This window comes from Piliocolobus tephrosceles, chromosome 1 (assembly GCF_002776525.5).
Source record: "Piliocolobus tephrosceles isolate RC106 chromosome 1, ASM277652v3, whole genome shotgun sequence".
Classification (NCBI taxonomy): domain Eukaryota; kingdom Metazoa; phylum Chordata; class Mammalia; order Primates; family Cercopithecidae; genus Piliocolobus; species Piliocolobus tephrosceles.
Genome location: NC_045434.1, coordinates 80,962,856 through 80,984,362, shown reverse-complemented (window position 1 = coordinate 80,984,362; position 21,507 = coordinate 80,962,856). Strand labels below are relative to the sequence as shown.

At 40.4% G+C, this 21,507-nt stretch overlaps 1 protein-coding gene across 4 annotated transcripts in view; it reads left to right on the top strand.

The window, feature by feature from the left end:
- The window catches only part of NVL (nuclear VCP like), a 107,483-nt gene that overhangs the window by 47,169 nt on the left and 38,807 nt on the right, over positions 1-21,507 (top strand). For all 4 annotated transcript variants that reach the window (XR_002729900.2, XR_002729901.2, XM_023203661.2 and 1 more), the window contains exons 14-18: positions 1,324-1,542; positions 3,235-3,339; positions 9,129-9,191; positions 14,786-14,905; positions 19,956-20,055. Coding sequence is in view for 2 of the 4 variants with exons in the window: in XM_023203661.2 (XP_023059429.1) it covers positions 1,324-1,542; positions 3,235-3,339; positions 9,129-9,191; positions 14,786-14,905; positions 19,956-20,055 (607 nt within the window). In the remaining 2 variants the exon portion in view is untranslated. The remainder of the gene's footprint in view (positions 1-1,323; positions 1,543-3,234; positions 3,340-9,128; positions 9,192-14,785; positions 14,906-19,955; positions 20,056-21,507) is intronic.

Genomic DNA, 21,507 nt, shown 5'->3' with positions numbered 1-21,507 from the left:
CTTTTGGCTAGGTAGTTACAGTGGTCTGTTGACACAACTATATCCACGTCGGTAGCTGCAAACAGCTCTGGAGGACAGTCATATGAATAATAGGGGACATTTATCAATCTAAGATCAGTATTAAACTTTTTAGTTTTGTGAGTCATGAGAATTCAATATATATAGCATTTTATGTAGCATTTTATAGCTTGCACAGATGGCTTCTGTATGTTATATAATTTAATCCCTGTAACCTTATATAAATATCATTATTTTCCCCATTTCATTATTTTCCCCATTTTATAATCAAAGGCACTAAGCTTAAGAGATTGTGATTTGCCCAAGCGCATACAGCCTCTACTTTATAGAGCAGGGGCTTAAATCCAGATCTTTTGTTCTCACATAATTTATTTTTTTCTTAGACATTTGAAACTGCAATTACTTCTGTAAAAAATAACAAACTCATTTGTTTTCTAATATTGCATATAAATTAATATTTTATAAATTGAATTAATTGGTTACCTATTTTTTTTTTTTTTTTTTTTTGAGACGGAGCCTCACTGTGTCGCCCAGGCTGGAGAGTGCAGTGGCCGGATCTCAGCTCACTGCAAGCTCCGCCTCCCGGGTTCACACCATTCTCCTGCCTCAGCCTCCCGAGTAGCTGGGACTACAGACGCCGCCACCTCGCCCGGCTAGTTTTTTTGTATTTTTTTTAGTAGAGACGGGGTTTCACCGTGTTAGCCAGGATGGTCTCGATCTCCTGACCTCGTGATCCGCCCGCCTCGGCCTCCCAAAGTGCTGGGATTACAGGCTTGAGCCACCGCGCCCGGCCGTTACCTATTTTTTAGACTTATCCTTTCATCTTCACAAAGCAAGAAATCTGCCTTTTAAGATTTGATAGTAATAGGAAAATTGCCTTCCCTCTACTTAGTTGATAAGCCATTAAGGAACCATATTAACGAATTATACTACCTCCAGCGTAACTTTTTTTAATTTTATCAGGATTCAGCTGTTTCTTGAATATTTATAAATGAAACATGGGAAATATCATGGTTGCTGAAATGAATATTTGCCAACTGCTTATATTTGCTATACCTAGCCCTAGTATATAGAAATCATTCTTATATATTTAATTACAATTGGTGTATCTTTACTTGACCAGAACATATGATCCTTTAGAATAAAATGAGCTTGTCTCATGTCAGAGAGAAAATTATTAAAATACATAGAAGTTCAGGATAGCTTACGGAAATACTACAGTAATAATTTTTACAAGTAGAAAATGTAACTTTTCTATAGCTGTTGTTGTGTTTTTTTATCTTCCCCTCAATTGTTCCCTTCAAGGATGAATTACAGAGGCTGCTGGGGTTGCTAAGAGACCAAGATCCCCTCTCAGAGGAGCAGATGCAAGGCCTGTGCATTGAACTGAATGATTTCATTGTTGCTCTATCCTCAGTCCAACCCTCTGCCAAAAGGGAAGGCTTTGTCACTGTCCCTAATGTGACATGGGCAGATATTGGTGCCCTGGAAGACATTAGAGAGGAGCTCACCATGGCAATATTGGTATGTATATCAGCTGCCAAATATTATTGGCATGTCATGGATTAAGGATCAGAGATAAAGCTCCATGCATGTGTACTAGGTTCTGTGGCTAAACTGACTTAATCACTGTGTCTAAATTGACTTGAATGTAGCACTTCTTTCAAGTGCTAAGCCCCCAACAATGGTTTTTCTTTTGTTTGAGATCTGATTTATTTGTTTTTTTTTTTAATTGATATATCACAGTTGTAAATATTTTGGGGGTACATGTGATATTTTGATACGTGTATTCAATGTGTAATGATGAAGTCAGAGTAATTGGGATATTCATCACCTCTAATGTTTATGTTTTCTTTGTGTTGGAAACATTATACTTTTTTTTCTTCTAGCTGTTTTGAAATACACTTTTTTCTTCTAGCTATTTTGAAATATACTTTTTTCTTCTAGCTATTTTGAAATGTAATTTCCCTACTGGGTTATCAAATACCAGAACTTATTACTCCTATCTAACTATATTTTTTTACCTGTTAACCAACTTCTCTTCGTCATACTCCTCTCCACCTTGCCTTTCCAGCCTCTGGTAACTATCAGTTTGCTCTCCATTTCCATGAGATCCACTTTATTAGCTCCTACTATGAGTGTGAATGTGCAATATTTACCTTTCTGTGCCTGGTTTATTTCACTGACATAATGACCTCTAGTTCCATCCATGTTGCAGCAAATGACAGGATTTCCTTCATTTTTGTGGCTGAATAATACTCCATTGAGACCTATTTTGTGCTGATCCTTTTGGTTGTGCTTCATTGCTATAGGAGTGAGTTTAAACAACCACAAAAACCTTCAGGTTTCATTCAGTCAAGACCAAATTGTTTGACAAAGACTTTCTGAACCTGATCTTATGGGTCAAGGCAATTTTAATGCACGTAAAACTTTGGATTAATTTTTATTTACTTTACTTTTCTACTCATCGTTCTGTGATTCATTAATTGAAATATGATCGATTTAGAGGTATATACTACTGAAAGAGAAAATACACTGGAATTATAGTCAACAGGTATCTCTGACTTTTAACTATGCAAAAGTTACTGCTGCGTCTGATTTCTTAGAGGAGACCATTGTCTAAACATTTTATAACCTAGATATTTAACTGGTTTTCTAAAAAATATTTGTCAAAATATTATATTGTTATGTCTAAAATGTTCTTAGATGTTACGTTCAAGTATACATTCTTCAAGCGCGGGGACTTTTCTCTTTATCACCACAGGGCATGAACAGGTAAACAGGTACTGTTCATATCTTCAGGCCTCACAGTCATGTTGAAAATAAGCCTGAGAGGCCGGGCACAGTGGCTCCTGTCTGTAATCCCAGCACTTTGGAAGGCTGAGGCAGGTGGATCACCTGAGGTCAGGAGTTCGAGACCAGCCTGGCCAACATGGTGAAACCCTGACTCTACTAAAAATACAAAAATTAGCCAGACGTGGTGGCATGTGCCTGTAGTCCCAGCTACTCACAAGGCTAAGGTAGGAGGATCGCTTGAACCCAGGAGACAGAAATTGCAGTGAGCCGAGGTAATGCCACTGCACTCTAGCCTGGGTGATAGAGGCACACTCAAAAAATAAAAAAATAAAAAAACATAAAATATGTATCTGGAGATAATTTGAACCTGCAGTATAAAATAGACATGTAATGGATCACCACTGGTATCATTCTTTCCAGGCACCAGTACGCAACCCAGACCAGTTCAAAGCTCTTGGATTGGTGACTCCAGCTGGGGTCCTCCTTGCTGGTCCTCCTGGCTGTGGGAAGACTCTGCTGGCAAAGGTATATATGTTCAATTGCATGTAATTTATTTCTTACTATCAGATATGAATTTAACTTTAAATATTACAGTTAGATAAGTTTTATGCATAATTTTTATCAGAAGTTTATTTTAGCAAAACTGACTTCATGAAAATTTCCTGCTTTTTTAAATTACAAAGGCACATGATTGAAAAATGTTTATATCAACCATAATCCTATCAATTTTAACATACAATTATATATTTTCTGTGTATTATATTTTAGCTTTTTAGTGAGTATTATTCCATAGTTTAAGTTTTTACTTGACTTGGTTTCCTGCTTTGGTATTGTTATTGTTTATAACTTAAATATTTTCCTTTATATTTCTTGTATTTTCTAAAATTGTTTTTTCATAATAGAAAATAAAAATAAGGAAAAGCGTTGTGTGTAATTCACTGCTGTGTATACTATTATTTCATTTCATTGTCAATCCTTCAGATATTTTTCTATGCATACATATCAAAATAATATCTAACTTTTACATTTTTACATGCATGTTTACAAACATAAGCTTGTTTTTTTTTTTATCCCCTTTTTTTTTTTTTTGAGACGGAGTCTCGCTCTGTCCCCCAGGCTGGAGTGCAGTGGCCGGATCTCAGCTCACTGCAAGCTCCGCCTGCCGGGTTTATGCCATTTTCCTGCCTCAGCCTCCCGAGTAGCTGGGACTACAGGCGCCCACCACCTCGCCCGGCTAGTTTTTTGTATTTTTTTTTAGTAGAGGCGGGGTTTCACCGAGTTAGCCAGGATGGTCTCGATCTCCGGACCTCGTGATCCGCCCGTCTCGGCCTCCCAAAGTGCTGGGATTACAGGCTTGAGCCACCGTGCGCGGCCTTTTATCCCCTTTTTGAGACAGAGTCTCATTCTGTTGCCCAGGCTGGAGTGCAGTGGCCTGATCTTGGCTCACTGCAACCTCCCTCTCCCAGGTTCAATCAATGATCTTGCCTCAGCCTCCTGAGTAGCTAGGATTACAGGCACAGCCACCACGCCTGGCTAATTTTTGTATTTTTAGTAGAGATGGGATTTCACCATGTTGGTCAGGCTGGTCTCAAACTCCTGACCTCGTGACCTGCCCGTCTCAGCCTTCCAAAGTGCTGGGATTACAGGCATGAGCCACTAAACCCAGCCCCAGATATAAGCTTTTTTTTTTTTTTTTGAGACGGAGTCTCGCTCTGCCGCCCAGGCTGGAGTGCAGTGGCCGGATCTCAGCTCACTGCAAGCTCCGCCTCCCGGGTTTAGGCCATTCTCCCGCCTCAGCCTCCCCAGTAGCTGGGGCTACAGGCGCCCGCCATGTCGCCCGGCTAGTTTTTTGTATTTTTTTAGTAGAGCCGGGGTTTCACCGTGTTAGCCAGGATGGTCTCGATCTCCTGACCTTGTGATCCGCCCGTCTCGGCCTCCCAAAGTGCTGGGATTACAGGCTTGAGCCACCGCGCCCAGCCGATATAAGCTTTTTTAAACATATTTTTCTCACTTAGTTATATTTCCTGAGCATCGTCACATGTCGGTATATATTGATACACATCAATGTTTTTAATGCCTGCATAATATTCTACCATAAAGATAGATGTTCTGTAATTTATGGAAATGATCCCATATTGAAACAACACTACTTTAAATGGTCTTGCACTTATATGTTTGTACCTTGACTAATAATTATATTAGAATGCATATCTAAGTAATTTTCCAGTCAAAGGAATGTATGTTTTTAAAGCTTTTGAGCCATATTATTAAAGTGCCTTCCTAAAGGTTTTCACCAGTTTTTACCTTTGTATCAATAGAATATGAGTATCAATTTTCCCACACCTTAAACTAGTGATGGCCATGAACGTTGCTTTTAATAGTGGACAATTTAATAGGTAAAAATGCTGTTTTGCAGTTTAAGTCGCATTTTTAAAATTACTGGTGTTTTTTTGGCCAGGCATGGTAGCTCATGCCTGTAACCCCAGCACTTTGGAAGGCCGAGGCAGGTGGATCACTTGAGGCCAGGATTTCGAGACCAGCCTGGGCAACATGGTAAAACCCTGTCTCTGCTAAAGTAAATTACAAAATTAGCCAGGTGCAGTGCTGTATGCCTGTAATCCCAGCTACTGGGGAGGCTGAGGCACAAGAATTGCCTGACGCAAGGAGGCAGAGGCTGCAGTGAGCCAAGATCATACCACTGCATGCCAGCCTAGGCAACAGAGTGAGACTGTCTCAAAAAAAAAAAAAAACTAATTTTTTTAAATTTAAATATGTTTATTGGCTATTTTTCTTTGTGAATTGTCTATTCATATCCTTTCCTATTTTTCTAATGGCATACGTGTGATTTTCTTTCTTATTTATAATCACTTCATATATTAAGATTTGTTATTTATAAATGTTGATGAGTTTATCTTGACTGTAATCATGTTTGACACCTTGAGCTTTTTTGGTTTTATTTTTATGTGGGCAAATTTCTGTCTTTTTGTGCTTTTTTTCCCCTTTGGACTGATGCTTATTAGAACTGTCTTCCCTATGTGTAAAGTATGTTATCCATCATTTTCAGTGTCTGTATAATATTACATCCATAACTAACCCTTATCAACTTTTAAAAATATTTTGAATTACTTGTAAGAAATTGAAATAATAGGCCGGGCGCGGTGGCTCAAGCCTGTAATCCCAGCACTTTGGGAGGCCGAGGCGGGCGGATCATGAGGTCAGGAGATCGAGACCATCCTGGCTAACCCGGTGAAACCCCATCTCTACTAAAAAATACAAAAACCCCGTTTCTACTAAAAAATACAAAAAAAAAAAAAAAAAAAAGCTGGGTGAGGTGGCGGGCGCCTGTAGTCCCAGCTACTCAGGAGGCTGAGGCAGGAGAATGGCGTAAACCCGGGAGGTGGCGCTTACAGTGAGCTGAGATCCGGCCACTGCACTCCAACCTGGGCGACAGAGCAAGACTCCCTCTCAAAAAAAAAAAAAAAAAAAAAAAGAAAGAAATTGAAATAACATTTTTAATAAGTACCACAGCAACCGCATTATAACTCCTCAGTAAATATCAAATGTCCATAGTGCTGTGTGTAAAACTTACGTTTATTTATACTACTAATTTTCCTTGTTTAATGTGTTCAGTATTCTTACAAGGCATTGCTTTCAGGGAGCTGGGTATGGAGTTAGAAGAGAACGACACAGTCATTGATCTACATTTTTTTCACAATAGTTTTGGAAAAACATAGCCAGAAAGAAGGTTCTGCATGCTGGTGTGTGAATTCTCCAGGTCAATGCATTCCCTTTCGTGTGTGTCTTATAGTGTTTATTATTTAATTAGTTCCATCTGCCTTTGAGTAGTCCTGTTCACAGCAGAGAGGAGGTAGCTTGGATAACTTGAAAAGCATATATGGTACTAAAACATCATAGATCCACATTTCTCCTCTTCTTCTCCCCCCTACTGAACTGCCAACAATTGAGGACCACTTTGTTTAGTCAGATTTCTTTGTGTGTGTGTGTGTGTGTGTGTGTGAGTGACAGAGTCTTACGCTATCGCCCAGGCTGGAGTGCAGTGGCACAACCTCGGCTCACTGCGAGCTTCGCCTCCCGAGTTCACGCCATTCTCCTGCCTCAGGCAGTCTCCTGCCTCCTGTAGCTGGGACTACAGGTGCCCACCACCATGCCCGGGTAATTTTTTGTATTTTTAGTAGAGACAGGGTTTCACCGCGTTAGCCAGGCTGGTCTCGATCTCCTGACCTCGTGATCCGCCCGTCTCGGCCTCCCAAAGTGCTGGGATTACAGGCATGAGCCACTGTGCTGGCCTTAGATTTCTTATATCTGCCCTTTGGGAGCAGAGACTCTTACCTAGGACTCCATGGATAGACTTCACAGCTTCACTGAATCTATGAGCCGAGGAATGTATTGTGTGTATATGTATTGTTTCTGGGGAAGAGTGTTCACAACTTTCATCAGGTTCTCCGAAGGGTGCAAGACTACGTGCCCAAGAATCCAGAAATACAAAATGTCCTTGAATGGCAGAGGCAAAGTGTGGCCTAGGATAAACTCATGGAACAAATTATAGGTCAGAACCTAGAAACCTAGAGATGCATATAAAATTAGGTATTTGGCTGATCTTGATTGTTTTATTTACTCAGGATAACAAAATAATACAATTTTTGTTGGCACCTGCACATACTAAGTATGTAACTAGCATAAAGTCAGGGCATACAATTGCTGGAGTTGGAGAGGTTTGAGAGAATAAGAATTGGGAGTCCAGTTTTGGAAGTGAAGATTTGAAATGCTTGTGTGATCCAAGTGGTGATGCTGAGGAGTAGTAAGTGGAACATAGATCGGGAGCTCAGATACCAGGTTCTAAGAATAGGAAAGGACTCTCTTCCATGATCATTTTGAAGTTCTGATTGATTTTATTCGAATTTCACCTCTGCATTCAGATTGTAATTCTTAGACTCTTCTACACATACAACTATGTGTTTCTCAACATTGGCCCTTGGTAAAGACTGATAACTGATGTTGTTACATTTTCATTTGTAAATGAATGAATGCTTTCACCCCATGAGGTATTTCTTGAGTACAGAGACTAGCATTTTCACTGGAATCCCAAATTAGGGCTATAAATGTATTTGTATTTACATAAGCATGTTTATGTAAACAAATGTTCACATAAATATTTTGTGTTATTTCCATTTGATTTGTAGCCTTAGTAATTCTTAGAAAGTCCTAGGTTTCAGCCTGGGCATTGTGGCAAAACCCTGCCTCTACCAAAAATATACAAAAATTAACTGAGTGTGGTGGCAGACTCCTGTAGTCCCAGCTCCTCAGAAGGCTGAGGTGAGAGGATTGCCTGAACCTGGGAAGTCAAGACTGCAGTGAGCTGTGATCTCATCACCACACTCCAGCCTGGGTGACAGTAAGATTCTGTCTCAAAAAAACAAAAAAAAAAAATTAAAGTGAAATTTAAAAAAAAAGAAAGTTGTAGGTTATCCTTTGATTTTACCTTTATGTATTCCCCTTTTCCCATTTGTCTCTTATTCTTTTTCTTTTCTTTTTTTTTTTTTTTGAGACAGAGTCTTGCTCTGTTACCCAGGCTAGAGTGCTATGGCGCAATCTTGGCTCACTGCAACCTCTGCCTCCCGGGTACGAGCAGTTCTCCTGTCTCAGCTTCTCGAGTAGCTGAGACTATAGGCACATGCCACCACGCCCGGCTAATTTTCGTATTTTTAGTAGAGGTAGGGTTTCACCATATTGGTCAGGCTGGTCTTGAACTCCTGACCTCAGGTGATCCACCCGCCTCAGCCTCCCAAAGTGCTAGGATTACAGGCATGAGTCACCACACCCAGCCCTTTTTTCCTTTTAATAAGAAACAAGTCACTATTAATATAGGAAGGGAGACACAGACTTAAGACCACGAAAAGGGCTGGGCGCCACTCACGCCTGTAATCCTACCATTTTGGGAGGCCGACGTGTGCGGATCACGAGGTCAGGAGGTTGAGACCATCCTGGCTAACGTGGTGAAACCCCATCTCTACTAAAAATACAAAAAATTAGCCCGGCGTGGTGGCGGGCACCTGTAGTCCCAGCTACTCAGAAGGCTGAGGCAGGAGAATGGCATGAACCTGGGAGGCAGAGCTTACAGTGAGCCGAGATTGCACCACTGCCCTCCAGGCTAGGCGACCGAGCGAGACTCCGTCTCAAAAAAAAAAGAAGAGAAAAAAAACACAAGAAGTCCTTTGTCACACATCATCATTATTGTTGTTGTTGTTATTACTGTGTATTGGCCTTACTTGTGTCTTTTTGTTTCCTCTTGCTAGGCTGTTGCAAATGAGTCTGGACTAAATTTTATATCTGTCAAGGGCCCTGAATTACTAAACATGGTAAGTTATTGAGCATGAGTCATTATTTTAGATTAGAAAAAGTAATGGTCATGCAAGCTACGGGGTAAAATGTTCTCAGATCTTTCAGCAATTGTGGTCTTTTGGTATTTAAAATCAGTGCCGTAGGAGTGAGGAGGTTGAGCTTTGCTCTCCTTTGCTACTTTGGGTGTATAAATGCTTTCTCAATTAAGTCTGTTAACCTCTGAGCCTGAATTTTCCCACAGCTAGAAGCAGTAGAGCAAAGATTTCAGTCTGAGTTGTCTGACTCCTGATCTACTTTTTGTCCTGTTGTCGTGTGGCTCAGATGAGTTCTGTATTAATAAATAAAAATACTTCTGGAGATAGAAGTCACTCAAGTGCTATATCTTCCTTCTGCATTTAAGCAATTTATTATCCAAATTTAAGACACTTTGAATTTCTTATTTTTTGTCCTTCTCTATGAAAAGTAAAAATGCCGTTCTATGATATATTCCAACAAAGAAGAAATGAGGGTAACATTTGTTTTAAAAGGTTTTTGAAATTTATCTCTACCCCAACTTTTAAATCTTTCCTATTGTGTATTACTTTCTTCCTAAAATAAGGGGGTTATACTTAAGTATTTCCTATGGACTTTTTACATACCTTGTAACTTTTCTTGTACTTCATTTTGATTTTCCAGCAGAGGTGGTATTAGATGTGAACCTTGAAGCAGAGGGCGTTGGCGGGAACTGGGATTGGAAAAGAAGGTTATAGCCAGACGCTGAAGGGCCTTTATACCAAGCTAGAATTTGGATGTTAACTTCAGAATATCAGAGAGCTAATAGAGGCTTTAAAGCAAGAGTGTAACATATTTTTAAAGATTGTAATTAGTAAAAATTTTATTATAAAAGTTTCCACATATAAGGAATTCCAAAGAGTAATATAATGTACCCCTATGTATCTATCACCCAGCAAAAAAAAAAAAAAAAAAAAAAAGTGAAAAAAGTGCACTTAAAGCTTCTTGCAAACCCTTCCTCGTGCTGTTCCCTGTTCTGTCTCCCATGGAACTTCCCACAAGGCTGAATTTGGTGCTTATTAGTTCCATGCACTTCTTTCTATATTTACTATGTATGTATTTATCCCTAAACAATATATAGTATTATTTTATATGTTTCAGAAGTATGAGGCCAGGCACAGTGGCCGACACCTGTAATCCCCAGCACTTTGGGAGATTGAGGCAAGAGGATCACTTGAGGCCAGGCATTTAAGACAGACTAACGTACCAAAACCCTGTCTCTACCAAAAAAATTTTTTAATGTAATTTTTTTTTTTAAAGTATGAGGTTTATGAGATAATTGGAAATGTTAGTGCTTACTGAATATTTGATATTAAGGAAATACTAATTTTTAAGTGTAATAATGACATGTTAAAATCATTATATTTTGGAGATACTGAAATATTTATAAATAAAATAGGACATCTAGGATTTTCTTCAATAAAACAAAGAAAGTGGACAGGAGTATAGATGAAGCAAGATTGGTCATACACTGAGTTGATAATAATTGAAGGTCAGTGATGGGTACATTTGAAGTTTATAACTGTTATATCTACTTTAGTTATACGTTTGGAACTCTCCTTATACACTCTCCATGGTATAAAGCAAAACAAACAAAAAAGCCCTTTAAATAGTGTGTATTCTTTTGCAACTTGGTTTGTTTGGGCTTTTTGGTTTTGTTTTGTTTTGTTTTGTTTTTTGAGAGAGAGGCAGGGTCTCTGAAAGCAGAGGTTTTGCTATGTTGCCTGGGCTGGTCTCAAACTCCTGGCCTCAGGTGATCCTCCTATCTCAGCCTCCCAAAATGCTAGGATTACAGGCGTGAGTGACTACACCTATTCTTGGTTGTTATTTTTGTTCAATATTTACTTATAATACTTATCTCTGTTGATGTATTTTTAGTTCATTAACTTTTTGTGTGGCATTTCATTGAATGAATATAACCATACTTTAAAAATCCGGGTTTTTTTCCTGATAAATTTTTAGGTTGAATATGATATATGTATATCTTTGCATATATTTGTGAAATTTTTTTCTGCTTAGCGTATATACCCAGAAGGAGAATTGCTGAATCTTAAGAGTATGTGCACTTTCAAAAATATTAGGTATTGGCTGGGCACAGTGCCTCACACCTGTAATCCCAGCACTTTGAGAGGTCAAGGCAGGAGGATTGCTTGAGGCCAGTTTGAGACCAGCATGGGCAACATAGTGAGACCCTGTCTCTACAAAAAAACCCATAAAATTAGCCAGATGCACACCTGTAGTCCCATCTCCTTGGGAGGCTGAAGTAGGAGGATTGCTTGAGCCTAAGAGGTCGAGGCTGCAGTGAGCTATGATCGCGCCACTGCTCTCCAGCCTAGGCAACACAGCAACGTCCTGTCTCAAAAAAAAAAAAAAAAAAAAATTGGATATTGCTAACTGTTTTAATAAAGTGATTGTATCAGATTGTCCCACATTCTCAACAGCAATATTGGTGTCAGATATTTTCATTTTTGCCAGTCTGGTGAACATGACATTTTGCCTCACTGTGGTCTGATTTGTTTTTTATGGGTGGGTAGGGGGAAGAGGTCTATGGAAGAGTGCAGAATGTCTCTCAAAGAGTAGATGATCTGGGCTGGGCACAGTGGCTTACGCCTGTAATCCCTGCACTTTGGGAGGCCAAGGTGGGTGGATCATTTGAGGTCAGAAATTCAAGACCAGTGTGGCCAATGTGGTGAAACCCCATTGTAAAAACACAAAAAAATTAGCCAGGCATAGTGGTGGGTGTCTGTAATCTCATCTACTCAGGAGACTGAGGCAGGAGAATCATTTGAACTCAGGAGGTGGAGGTTACGGTGAGTGGAGATCACGCCACTGCACTCCAGCCTGGGCAACAGAGTGAGACTCTGTCTCAAAAAGAAAGATTAGATGATCTAGTGAGGAAGATGGGCATCTTGGGATTGGAAAATGAGTTCACTCTAGGACATTTTAGATTAAACAGCCATCTGGAGATGTCTAGCAGGCAGTAGGAAATGTGAATCTGAAGCTCTGAAGAGATTTGAAAGTCACTATCATCCGAGTGGTACCTAAAACCATGGGAATGGGTTCATTCTGGTAGGACAAGTTTATTAAGTAAAAGAACAATTACATTAAGGGCCTCTGACTGAACCCTGAAAGATTCGAACAATTAAGGGATAAAGAAGCAAGATCTGGCAAAGGAGACTGAAAGTACTTGGTCATAAGATACAGGACACCCCAGACCAGCTAAGCCTGAAAATCAAGGGAAGATGAGTTTTTCAGCCTTGTCAGTGTGACCAAACAGTATAAAAGATATCGAGAGTGGGACTTGGGATTTAGTTATTAGAAGGTCATTGGTGGCTTTCGGGAAAATATGTTTAATAATGATGTTTGCAAAAGCCAGACTAAAATGGTTGAAAATTTGATGGCCAATAAAGATTTTGAGATAATAAATATAGGATCTTTACTTGAAATGTTACATGTTTCAAATAAAGGATAAGATGGGCTTTTCTTTCATTTACTTATTTTTAATCACTGTTGCCTTGTTAAGATTAAATAGGTTTTAATATGTCCTTGTTGAAACTTTAGGTTTACTTTTCCCTAAATTAAATTTCCTTTTACCTAGCTACTACCTTGGTTTGCCATTTCCAAAGTCACTTTGCCAACGGTATTGATTGTTCTCTTCTATTCCTGTCTGAAACTTTATGTCTCCCAGCCCCCTGAGATGCCTTCTTTTACAACAGTACTGAATATTTTGCTTCAGCATTACAAGTGTAGTTTTTGCTGAATTAGATTTTCCAGGAAAGTCTACTATATTTGTACACTATTATATTTGCACACTGTGTGCTATATTTCTACACTGTGCACTATATTTGTATACTGTGCAGGATATTAGGACAGAAAAATTTGAATGGGACTCCTGCTTTCCAAGGGCTATGTAATATAATATAGTGAGGGTAGAAGAGCTCAAATGTTATAATAAGGATAAAATCTGAATATCTGAATAGGACTCCTGCTTTCTAAGGGCTTTGTAATATAATATAGTGAAGGTAGAAGAGCTCAAATGTTGTAATAATACAAAGTACTTTAAGAGCAAAGAAATACTTTGGGTTTGGTTTGGGTCAAATGATAGTAAAACAGTTTTATGTATCAAATTCCAGAAAGTATCAGGATGAGCCATATACATTTGCTGATATTTAACCATTTTTGACCTGTAATAGCCAACTGCATATAGTTCAGCTTAATCAAATGAGCTATTATGGGAAGAATGATTAATGAGGATCTTTTAGAATGTAAGAAGAAATGTTTGGAGGTAGGTTAGAAAGCAGTTCAAGTAAGGGAAGCAGAGTGAGCAAAAGTTTAAAGAAAAATACCAAAAGGATATGAGGGAAAGAAACTTCTCGTCAAAGGAAAAAATAGCACTTGAATCGCTGTCATCTGCAGTGTATTCTTTGCCTTGATTATTCTGGCCATAGAGTCATTATAGCAGAGGTGATATGAAATAGTTGGCACTGTAGGCTGGGGGCAGTGGCTCATGCCTGTAATCCCAGTATTTTGGGAGGCTGAGGTGGATGGATCATTTGAGGTTGGGAGTTTGAGACCAGCCTGGCCAACATGGTGAAACCCTGTCTCTACTAAAAAGACAAAAATTAGCCAGGTGGTAGTGGCAGCATGCCTGTAATCCCAGCTCCTCGGGAGGCTGAGGCAGGATAATGGCTTGAGCCTGCGGGGCGGAGGTTGCAGTGGCCAAGATCGCTCCACTGCACTCCAGTCTGGGTGACAGAGAGACCCCTGTCTTAAAAATAATAATAATGATTGGCACTGTAAAGATGTTTTTTGGATTCCATCTTATTTAGCAGTTTCATTAAGAAAAAACTCTTTCTTAGTCATCTGGTTTGACATTTTACAAGAAAAAATTTTTATGCCTAAGCTAAAAGCGAAATCATCCTTACATGTGGCTTTTCATATTGCTTAGTCCTAGTGTTATAGTTGCTTGTGAATTGCTGTATTTCTTGACTTATCTTAATGTTTTATATTTTGATTTAGATTTCAACATAGAGTAAGCCATTATGAAACCTATTAAATGCCTGGTTGGCTCACTTTGCCTCCTCTGATGCTGTATGACAAAATAGTTATTCCTTTATTTAGTAAGATGACTTTTGTAGAAATAACAATAAAATAGTAATTTGACTTATGTGCACATAAAATACTGTTGAATTAATGAAAATTACTGCTGGATATTTTATATGCACAAGGCTTACAAGATTAGTTCTAAAATACAATTGAATTTTGGTGATTTTTTTGAGCTAGAGAAGACCTTACGTTTCACTTAAGTCTTCATTTTATAAATAAGGAAATTTATAGTACGCTTAAATAGTTGCTACTTTTATTAAGTTGAACTATATACAGTTGACTATTACAGGTCAAAAATGGTTAAACATCAGCAATTGTATATGGTTCATCCTGATACTTTCTGGACTTTGACATATAAACTAGTTTTATGTCACATAAAACTGTTTTACTGTCATTTGACCCAAACCACAAAGTTGAACCGTTGGTATTTTATTTCCTTTCTGTGTATGTTTAGTACGTTGGTGAGAGTGAACGTGCTGTGCGACAAGTTTTTCAACGAGCCAAGAACTCAGCACCCTGTGTGATATTCTTTGATGAAGTGGATGCTTTATGTCCTCGAAGATCAGACCGAGAGGTAATTATCATGGTCTAGTGGTTTACAGATTCTTTTAGCACAATAAACCTTTTCTATGTTCTAAGCCAGGTATTTCTTATGAAGTCATCCCTTAGGAGCATTGAGACTCTTAGTGAAGACACCTAGTAATTTGAAATCAAATCTTAGAGATAGCAGTTGTATTCTGTATCTGCCTCTGCATCCATCTTTTTTTCCTGTTTATTATTTTGGTTGCACAATCTGTAGGTCATCCTAATTCACACAAATGAGTAGGTGAGTATGGAAATGATATTAGTTTTAAATAGCTTGCCTAGGCCGGGCACGGTGGCTCAAGCCTGTAATCCCAGCACTTTGGGAGGCCGAGACAGGCGGATCACGAGGTCAGGAGTTCGAGACTATCCTGGCTAACACGGTGAAACCCCGTCTCTACTAAAAAATACAAAAAGCTAGCTGGGCGAGGTGGCCGGCGCCTGTAGTCCCAGCTACTCGGGAGGCTGAGGCAGGAGAATGGCGTAAACCCGGGAGGCGAAGCTTGCAGTGAGCTGAGATCCGGCCACTGCACTCCAGCCCGGGCGACAGCGAGACTCGGTCTCAAAAAATAAATAAATAAATAAATAAATAGCTTGCCTTATAATCTTGTTATCCTACAACATTCTTGAGCTAAAAGGGTTCTTGAGACAGGAAAAAAAAACAATTTAAGATATCATGCACTCAAGATAGGGTCAGGTTATTAACTTTAAGACCCAAAACCTTTTCTCTTAAATAAGACGTTAAAATGAAGAAGATAAAAAAAGACCCAACACCCATATATATCTGGAGAAGATATAAAATTGATCTGCATTGAATACCACTTGCTTCAGCCACACTGAGTCACAGTCCTTAGAGATTTCAGTACAGAAGTACCAGAAACAGTTGTTATTAGGAGTGCTATTATATAACAATTTGAAGCTTAGTGAAGCATAACATAAACCATAAATATATAACCTTTTTGAAGCAGACAGCAGCTACTTTATTTATTTATTTTTGAGATGGAGTTTCGCTCTTGTCTCCCAGGCTGGAGTGCAATGGTGCGATCTCGGTTCACTGCAACTTCCACCTCCTGGGTTCAAGCGATTCTCCTCCCTCAGCCTTCTGAGTAGCTGAGATTACAGGCACCCGCCACCATGCCTGGCTCATTTTTGTATTTTTAGTAGAGACAGGGTTTCCCCATGTTGGTCAGACTGGTGGTCTTGAAATCCTGACCTCAGGTGATCCCTCCGCCTCGGCCTCCCAAAGTACTGGGATTACAGGGTTGAGCCACCACGCCTGGCCACAGGTACATTTCTTGTAAGGTGACTGAGGGAATGGTTACATTTCTTTTGTTGTTGTTGTTGTTGAAATGGAGACTCACTCTGTCACCCAGGCTGGAGTGCAATGGTGCGATCTCGGCTCACTGCAACCTCTGCCACCCAGGTTCGAGCGATTCTCCTGCCTCAGCCTCCTGAGTAGCTGGGATTACAAGCGCCTGCCACTGCACTTGGCTAATTTTTGTAGTTTTTAGTAGACGGGGTTTTCCCATTATTTCTGAAACCTAGGAAATCTTTTGTGATTTATTTTCAATAAGTGTGTGTGTGTGTGTGTGTGTGTGTGTGTGTCTTGGGTCATAAAACATTATATGCCTCATTTTGCTAAAAATCTCCAAAAACATTCAAAAGTCACAAAAAAGCTGACTGATACAAATAAATAAATAAATGCAACTCACATTTTAGCAGTTTTGTTTCTTCATCCAGTAGTCATTGATACCGTCATAAAAAATTCTTATTACAGGCTTATCTTTGATATTGATGTCAATGACTGAGGCAGAGATCCTTCCCAGGTTCCCCAGTCATATTTCAAAGTCTATTGTGGGCTATGGAGCAAAACACAGTACTTTGATATCTCCAGCTGGTTAGGGCACGGCATGCTCTGGATTTTATTCTTTTCCTTTTTATTCCCATCTCTTCTGCTATGAATAAACCCTTCATCTGTCCACAGCCCCTTCAGTTGGTTTGCAGCTCTCTACTGTCAGCTGGTAAATCTAAATTTGGAGAGGTTCATTGTCAACTGTTGCCCTCAAAGAAGTCTGTAGCTGTATGAAGTACATGTCTGACTTCTGGTTTATCTCTCTTTTTTTTTTAAAGAATGAAGAATGGCTGCTCCATAGGCAGAGCGGCGTTATTTGTTTCTTGGATGTCTACTGCCATGCATTTCTTTCTTTTCCTTTCCTTTCCCTTTCCCTTTCCTTTCCTTTTTTTTTTTTTTTTTGAGAAAGAGTCTTGCTCTATCACCCAGGCTGGAGGCTGGAGTGCAATGGCGCTATGTCAGCTCACTACAACCTCTGCCTCCCAGGTTCAAGTGATTTTCCTGACTCAACCTCCCGAGTGACTGGGATTACAGGTGCTTTCCTTTCCCTTTCCCTTTCCTTTCCTTTCCTTTTTTTTTTTTTTTTTTCTTTTTTTTTTTTGAGAAAGAGTCTTGCTCTATCACCCAGGCTGGAGGCTGGAGTGCAATGGCGCTATCTCAGCTCACTGCAACCTCTGCCTCCCGGGTTCAAGCGATTTTCCTGACTCAACCTCCCGAGTAACTGGGATTACAGGCGCCTGCTACCATGCCTGACTAATATTCGTATTTTCAGTAGAGGTGGGGTTTCACCATGATGGCTGGGCTGGTCTCGAACACCTGGTCTCAAGTGATCCACCAGCCTTGGCCTCCCAGTGTATTGGTATTAGAGGCATGAGCCACCACACCCAGCCTACTGCCATACATTTCTATACTCTGATATATATGGGTTTCTTTTCTTGTGGTTTGTTTGTTTGTTTGTTTGTTTGTTTGTTTGTTTTTGAGATAGTCTTGCTCTGTCACCCAGGCTGGAGTACAGTGGCGTAATCTCAGCTCACTGCAGCCTCCGCCTCCCAGGGTCAAGTGATTCTCCTGTCTCCGTCTCCCAGGTAACTGGGACTACAGATGTGTGCTACCACACCTGGCTAATTTTGCATTTTTAGTAGAGACGGGTTTTACCATGTTGGCCAGGCTGGTCTCGAACTCCTGACCTCAGGTGATCCACTCGCGTCGGCCTCCCAAAGTGCTAGGATTACAGGTGTGAGTCACCATGCCCGGCCAGAATATTATGGCTTTAATACAGAAAAATCTATCGGTCATTCTTGTATTGACTCTCGTCTTGCTTATGTAGAACAATATTTTTTACCCTTTACTTCCTTATATTTTTGAGTATGGATTATGATTCTGTTAGTGATATGTTCCGCAGGAGTGATAATAAGGAGCACCAAATTTTTTTTGCTAGAGAAATCAGTGGGGTAAGCTGGGCATGGTAGCTTATACCTGTAATCCCAGCAGTTTGGGTGGCCAAGGCAGGCAGATTGCTTGAGTCCGGGAGTTCAAGACCAGCATGGGCAACATGGTGAAATCCTGACTCTACACAAAAAAGAAAAATTAGCCAGGTGTGGTGGTGCATACCTGTAGTCCCAGCCACTCGGGAGGCTGAGGTAGGAGGATTGCTTGAGCCCGGAAGGTAGAGGTTGCAGTGAGCTGAGAGCCCACCACTGCACTTCCAGCCTGGGCGACAGAGCAAGACCCCTGTCTCAAAAAAAAATAAAAGAAAAGAAAAGAAAGAAATGAGGTAAGCCCATTACCACCTCTGTACGTAAAATTTATGGTGAAGAAAAGCAATTAATGACCAAAAACACAGCACCACTTTTCTCATTTCCTTCATTTAAAACTTTTTTGTTGTTTCTGTATCTAAGTGATTTATCCCTCTCCCTGAATTTATACCAACTCCCTGGATGTTTCCTTTCATCTAGATATTGCTGAGGTAACTGTACTTTGTATTATTTGCTTCAAGGAAAAGAGAAAATACCTCATCAGTGTCCCAGATACTCCTGTATGTGTTGCACTAAAAAGATCTGGAACACCTGGCTGGTCTGATGGTGGTGGGTTATCAGAATTTATTAACATTAGTGTCATCCAGGTGCAGTGGCACAAGCCTGTAATCCCAGCACTTTGGGAGGCCGAGATGGAAGGATCGGTTGAGCTCAGGAGTTCGAGACTAGCCTGAAGAGGATCTCTAGAAAAAAATACAAAAATTAGCTAGGCGTGGTGGCACACACCAGTAGTACCAGCTACTTGGGAGGCTCAGGTGGGAGGGTTACTTGAGCCCAGGAGGGGAAGGCCGCAGTGAGCTGAGATAACACCACTACACTCTAGCCTTGGCTACAGAGTAAAACCCCGCCTCAAAAAAAAAATTAGTCTCACCAAAGCTGGTATACAACCTCCCACTGTTAAATTTGACTGACTTTAAAAATAAAATGAGATCTAAAATACCTGATATACTGGGAAATTTGGGGTTCAAAAGCTTAGTCTAGGGCTGGGCGTGGTGGCTCACTCCTATAATCCCAGCGCTTTGGGAGGCTGAGGCAGGAGAATTGCTTGAACCCACGAGACGGAGGTTGCAGTGAGCCGAGATCACACCATTGCACTCCAGTCTGGGCAACAAGAGCGAAACTTCATCTCAAAAAAAAAGCTTAGTCTGGGTGGGGTGCAGCTCTCACACCTATAATCCCAGCACTTTGGGAGGCTGAGGCAAGAGGATTGCTTGAGGCCAGGAGTTCAAGGCTAGCATGGACAGCATAGCAAGACCCATCTCTACCAAAGAAACAAAAGCTAGCTGTAGATTTGCCCCAAGGGAAGTGTATTGTGATGGTTAGATGTTTGAGTAACTCAGAAACATCAGACCTTGGGATCCATTCAGCCTGAGATTGAGTCTCATCTCTTCCTTTATCTAGTGATGAGAACTTGGACAAATAACCCCTCTAAGCCTCACTTTCCTCATTTAGACTGTGGATAATAATAGGATTGCTGGGGAGGTCCACTGATGAGGACACATTTTGCACAGTGTGTGTATATAGTGGCTCCTTGGAAAATGATCATTGTTATCTCTTTTGCATGGGGAAATGTATTATTTTCATGGGGAAGAAAATGTTTTTTTCTTTTTTCCTTTATATTGAGAGCTGATGGAACCAGATTTATGTCTTTTTAGACAGGGGCAAGTGTCCGAGTGGTGAATCAGCTACTTACAGAGATGGATGGTCTGGAAGCACGCCAGCAGGTTTTTATTATGGCAGCCACTAATAGGCCAGGTAAGAAATAAAAATATTGTAACACAGATGAATCTAAAAACTTACAGCATTTCCATAGAAGAGATTCAGATAATTAAAAATAAAAGTACGGTGGCTCAAGCCTGTAATCCCAGCACTTTGGGAGGCCGAGACGGGTGGATCACGAGGTCAGGAGATCGAGACCATCCTGGCTAATACGGTGAAACCCCGTCTCTACTAAAAAATACAAAAAACGAGCCGGGCGAGGTGGCGGGCGCCTGTAGTCCCAGCTACTTGGGAGGCTGAGGCAGGAGAATGGTGTAAACCCGGGGGGTGGAGCTTGCAGTGAGCTGAGATCTGGCCACTGCACTCCAGCCTGGGCGACAGAGCAAGACTCCGTCTCAAAAAAAAAAAAATAAATAAATAAAAGTAAAAACTTGTAGCATTTATAAACAATATAATTCACACGCATCCTAGGAAAGGAAGATTAAATTTGGACAATCCCTTTTTGGTTCTGTGAAAGGAAACTTCATAGTTGAAATAAAGGCTTAGAAAGCTTTTGCATAAGCTGTAGTAAAAAGCATAGTATTATTGCTTGGATCCCATGAGATTGCTTTTCTGTGTTGGTGCTTAGAAAGCTCTTTTTGGCTGAGAACAGTTGCAGCATACACTCTTTTCTTTTTTTTTTTTTGAGACGGAATCTCACTTTGTCACCCAGGCTGGCACGCAGTGACATGACCTTGGCCCACTGCAACCTCTGCCTCCTGGATTCAAGTGATTCTCCTGCCTCAGCCTCCTGAGTAGCTGGGATTACCGGTGCTGCCACCATGCCCAGCTATTTTTTGTATTTTTAGTAGAGATGGGTTTTCGCCATGTTGGCCAGGCTGGTCTTGAACTCCTGAACCTCAGGTGATCCGCCCACCTCGGCCTCCCAAAGTGCTGGGATTACAGACATGAGCCGCACCCGACCAGCATACACTTTTGACCACAAAAGTATTTTCAGAATTTGTGTTTTATGGTTTCTCGCTAGCTTATAGGAAACAAAAACCATACTCTTCACTCTACTAGAAGTTAAAGATAGATTTTTAAGGTTTTATGCTGGAGCCATGCCCTCATATCTGCCCTTAATGATTACTGAAAATTGTTTTCAAGGTTAAGCATTCTTTGAGAGATTCAGAAAAGGGCTCAAGACTACAGAAGTGCAGAAGTTGGCTCAGAGTTACAACTCTAATCACATGCTTGATCTTTCTGGTGATCAGTCCCCTGCCTGAAGCTATCTGTGGGGCCACTATGCGTCACCATGTTAGCTCAACAAAGATATTCCTGGCACTCAGGAAATTGCAAGGATTTTTGAAGGTCTATGCCAGGAATGGTGGGCAAAGACCAATTATATTCTGTATTATACCATAGTAACCTTGGGACTATATTACTTCATCTTGCTGACCATCATTTTGGCACTTTTAAAATGAGGATGATAATACTTAATTGGCAGGA